This window comes from Sinocyclocheilus rhinocerous, unplaced genomic scaffold (genome assembly GCF_001515625.1).
Source record: "Sinocyclocheilus rhinocerous isolate Xijiao unplaced genomic scaffold, SAMN03320098_v1.1 scaffold189, whole genome shotgun sequence".
In the NCBI taxonomy this organism is placed as follows: Eukaryota; Metazoa; Chordata; class Actinopteri; order Cypriniformes; family Cyprinidae; genus Sinocyclocheilus; species Sinocyclocheilus rhinocerous.
The window spans coordinates 1,701,383-1,706,269 of NW_015667354.1; the positions used below are offsets into that span (position 1 = coordinate 1,701,383).

General features: G+C 37.2%; 1 protein-coding gene across 1 annotated transcript in view; it reads left to right on the forward strand.

The window, feature by feature from the left end:
* The window catches only part of cacna1ia (calcium voltage-gated channel subunit alpha1 Ia), a 102,375-nt gene that overhangs the window by 71,508 nt on the left and 25,980 nt on the right, over positions 1 to 4,887 (forward strand). The window contains exons 22-24 of the mRNA XM_016545628.1: positions 535 to 660; positions 947 to 1,036; positions 3,155 to 3,347. Coding sequence (XP_016401114.1) covers positions 535 to 660; positions 947 to 1,036; positions 3,155 to 3,347 — 409 coding nt within the window. The remainder of the gene's footprint in view (positions 1 to 534; positions 661 to 946; positions 1,037 to 3,154; positions 3,348 to 4,887) is intronic.

Sequence of the window (4,887 nt, forward strand, 5' to 3'; positions counted from 1 at the left end):
AGTGTTTACATCTTAGTGTTTCTATTTTTTTTTTTTTTCAAGCAAATATAATTTGGGATTTAAAATGGGGACCCATTACCTGCTGAACAAAACCTTTCTTTTAACTTACTTTACCTTGAAAGTTGGTTTTGTTGTTTTGTGTTTTGTTTTGTTTTGTTTTGTTTTGTTGTTGTTTTTGCCACTGGTGCCCCCTCAAAAAAAAATAGATCAGTGATGCCCCAGGGGGTCCTGATGCCTTTTGTCTTTTTTTCCTCCAGATTTTCTGCTTAATCTCACTATCATACCCTTTTTCTGTTCATCACCATTGCTTTCAGTTTCTTTTTAGTTTGTGTTCATTATTAGTTCTTATTCCTTTTCAGTGCCACATCTTGTTCTTTTCTTCATAGAAAATGTTTTCTTATTCTATCCTGGCCTCCTTTCATAACACCCTTTTCCTTTCAAATATCCTCTGCTCTGACAGTTTTATTAAAGAGATGCTTGAGTAGTGTGGCGTTGAGTGACATGAAGTGTGTGCCATTTCTTTTGCCTCAACAGCTTTTCAAAGGCAAGTTCTACTACTGCTTGGGCCTGGATGTCAAAAACATCACTAACAAGTCTGACTGCCTCTTGGCCAATTATAAGTGGGTCCATCACAAGTACAACTTTGACAACTTGGGGCAGGTTAGTTTGTTCTCTGACTGGGCTTATCAAATTACATGACACATTCACAAAATACCAAATACTGAGCAACTCAATTTGTTGCTTTGTTCAATATACCTTTATTTGTGTGCATCTATACCAGAATGACCTCTTCTTTACATCACATGTGGTTGTCTATCTGTCCTTGCAGCATATTGTCTGTTCAACCCCCATCTATCTTTGTTTGTCCTGCTTGTCTTTCCACCCATCTCCATACATCTGTGTGTCCTTGCATGTGCTCGTATGAACGTGTGTTTATGTTTTACAGGCTCTGATGTCCCTGTTTGTGCTGGCATCGAAGGACGGCTGGGTCAACATCATGTATCATGGTTTGGACGCAGTGGCAGTGGACCAGCAGGTAATGCTCTTCATGTAACATGTTCATCCTGATAATATTAACCTGGTGAATATAAATTGTGATCTTTCAATGTCATATGGATGTTGTAATATATTTGCATATTGGTATCACAGTGAACCATCACTGTCAGTCCTCTCATATAGTCCTCTCAGTGTTAACCCAAAAGCAGGCACATTTATACAGACTTTTTAAAGTACAAATAGCAACACAAATACAATCACACATATGTTATATGTGATTATACAGAAGTCTAGGGTTTAAAGAATTTAAATAAAGCTAAAATAAATATCTGACCGTGGACCACAAAACCAGTCATAAGTAGCACGTTTATATTGTATGGGTCAAAATTATAGATTTTTCTTTTATGCCAAAAATCATTAGGATATTAAGTAAAGATCATGTCCCATGAAGATATTTTGTACATTTCCTACCATAAATACAGTATATCAAAACTTGATTAGTATGCATTGCTAAAAACTTCATTTGGACAACTTTAAATGTGATTTTCTCATTATGTAGATTTATTTTTTTTATTTTTTTTTGCACCCTCAGATTCCAGATTTTCAAATATAAGTAAAGATCATGTCCCATGAAGATATTTTGTACATTTCCTACCATAAATACAGTATATCAAAACTTGATTAGTATGCATTGCTAAAAACTTCATTTGGACAACTTTAAATGCGATTTTCTCATTATGTAGATTTATTTTTTTAAATTTTTTTTGCACCCTCAGATTCCAGATTTTCAAATAGTTGTATCTCAGCCAAATGTTGTCCTATCCTACCAAACCATACATCAATGGAAAGCTTATTTATTAAGCTTTCAGACGATGTATAAATCTCAATTTCAAAATATTGACCCTTATGACTGGTTTTGTGGGGCAGGGTCACATATTAGATGAAAATAAAAAATAAAAAAAATGCTTTAAAGAATAGAAGAATTTACTGAAACTCAAATCAAAATTAAAGCTAAATATAAAAAAATCTAATGAAAATTATAAAAGCACATAAACTTACTTATTATTTATGTTACTTTGGATAAAAGCGTCTGCTAAAAGAACAAATGTAAATGAAAATATAGAAATAAAAGCCAGTTCAGGTTTTTGCAGTGGCCTGGTGCACAGTGTACTTTTATTAAAAACTATATCCTGTAACGAAGATACTAGAAGTAAGCTTTAACAACTGTATAAAATTTAATTTATTTCTGAATTATTTATTTTCATACTTCTTAAGTGTTAAAAGGTCACTGAGCTAAACAAAAGTCAGTTTCTTCTTTAACTAAAATAAAGAGCTTTAAGGAATAAGCACTCAACAGTGAATATTTAATCCTGAATACACACAATCAGCTTCATGAATACTAACAGGCTTTTGGCTCTGAAGCTAAAAACAATGACTTTCAAGAGTCCTCGATTCAGAAAGCAGTGAGCTTGCATCAGTTAGGGACCAGCACATAATGATTAAGTGAAGGCCTGCAGCCAGACCCTCTCACACTGGAAGAGCCCAGCATCTCTACGGAGTCAAACACAGGGTGGAGAAAAAAAACTCATGGATTAAATGGCATGTGTAATTTCCCCACTGCATCATCTCTGTCACACCAGAGTCCACTGCAGGATATAATCTATGTGTGGAAGCAGATGGAAATGTGCAGAGTACCGTGTGCTTTCTCATCCCATGTTTTACAATGAGCTAATTTAGACTTTGCTGTCTTTGTTTCGCTCCACACTGCTGCTAAGCAACCAAGTAAAAGCTGCACCCAAGTTCACTTTACCATAATTTGACCAATTTCCCTCAAGCTTATGAGTGTCTGCATTACACAAGGCTGTGTTGATTATATTGTTAAATTAAATTTTAGGCAGCTCCCTGTTCTGACCAGTTTCTTGTGTCGTTTTTTAGTAGTACTTGTGAAGAAAAGCATTGTTATTATCGTTCCTCATTGTTCTAGCCACACCTTGCAGAATAACCCTTCCTGCCTGGCTAGTGCTAGGGAAGTTAATTATACCTGAAATAATGCCTGTAGGCAGTTCACATTCACATTTTCTTCAGAAAATCAAGTGTATATCAAGTGTTTGTTCCTAACTCTTTCATTCTCCGTTCTTTCTGTCTCTTCATTATTCAGCCCATAACCAATAACAACCCCTGGATGCTGCTGTACTTCATCTCCTTTCTCCTGATCGTCAGTTTCTTCGTACTGAACATGTTTGTTGGAGTGGTGGTGGAGAACTTCCACAAGTGCCGACAGCACCAGGAGGTGGAGGAGGCCAAGAGGAGAGAGGAGAAGAGACTGAGACGCATGGAGAAAAAGAGACGGAGTAAGAAAGAGGAAAAGAGAGGAGAGGCAGAAAGCATGTGTCGTGGAAATGGTTTTGGCCAATAAAAGAGTAATAACAATGGAGAACACCACCTCTTTTTCAATTTAACATGGTCTTTAGTTTGAGACCCTCTTATTAGGCTGAATTAACTTAGATATTTATTTTACCTGCAATAATTCATGATGACAGAATCAACAGGGCAAAAAAATTAATTTAAAGCATAAAAAAGAACTAAACGAAACAAACAAAACAGTTCCACGGAGAGGAGAATGAAATCCATTAGGGAAAGGGGAAAGAGAGGGAAGGATGGAGCGCAGTGAAATGAAAAGAAGTGTAAATGAAAATAAATGATTTGATTTGCACATGATATGCTGAACAACCAGTTTAATTCTCCAGACATCTCATAATAACATTAGCCAGATGGAAAGACCGCACAGGTGTGTTCTGTGATGCTTCTTTCCTCTGAAGAAAACAAATCTAGTTTACGGACCAGAGAATAGCCTTTTTGTCACATATATAAACTGTAGATCATTTTGATAGTAAAATATTCTCTTGCCACAATCTAATGTGCAGAGATAATTGTAAGTAATCCAATAGTAGGTTGATTTTCAGAGAAGTGTGATGATATGATGTTTTAAGATGGCGCCGCGTATGGCTGCCGTGGTGTGGAACGCTCCCATTCTTTTGCTGTTTTTGTTTGTTTGTTCTGTGTTTAGTTATTCTCTTACTATCAGTTTTACCAGAGACGAACTACTGGACATAAGGCAACACACACCAGACAATTTTTTTCCGGTTTTTGATTATTCAGACGCTTTGTTGGATGTTTTGGTCGGAGGGGCAGCGGTACAATTCAAAACGTTCCCTTCTTAACAAAACGGATGAACTTCTTCTCCTCACCTGCACAAACTAGGACTTTTCAAAATCTGATGCATTGTGCTTCACTTAAAACCATTCCGGACAACGCGCTTCATCTGCCGGGCTACCAGCTGTTCAGAGCGGATCGCATTGCGGAGTTAACTGGAAAAACGAGAGGTGGTGGACTATGTTTTTACATAATTGAAGGTTGGTGTTCAGACGTAACAACTCTGAAGAAGATGTGCTCTCCTAATTTAGAGGCGCTCTCCATAAACTGTAAACCGTTCTATTCTTCTCGGGAGTTTTCCTCTTTCATTCTCATGAATGTGTACGTGCTTCCGGACGCATGCCTGAGCGCCGCGATGTAACAGCTGGCCGAACAGATAACTGAAATGGAACAACAGTACCCGGGACTCTCTTTTAATTATTCTTGGAGATTTTAACAAAGCAAATCTCTCCCGTGAACTGCCAAAATACAGACAGCACATTACATGTCCCACCAGAGACAGTAATATATTGGATCACTGTTACATAACAATTAAGGATGCATATCACTCTGTTCCACGGGCAGCTTTGGGGCTCTCTGATCACTGTTTGGTTCATCTTATACCGACCTACAGGCAGAAACTGAAATCAGCGAAACCTGTATTAAGGACTGTAAAAAGATGGACTAATGAAGCAGAGC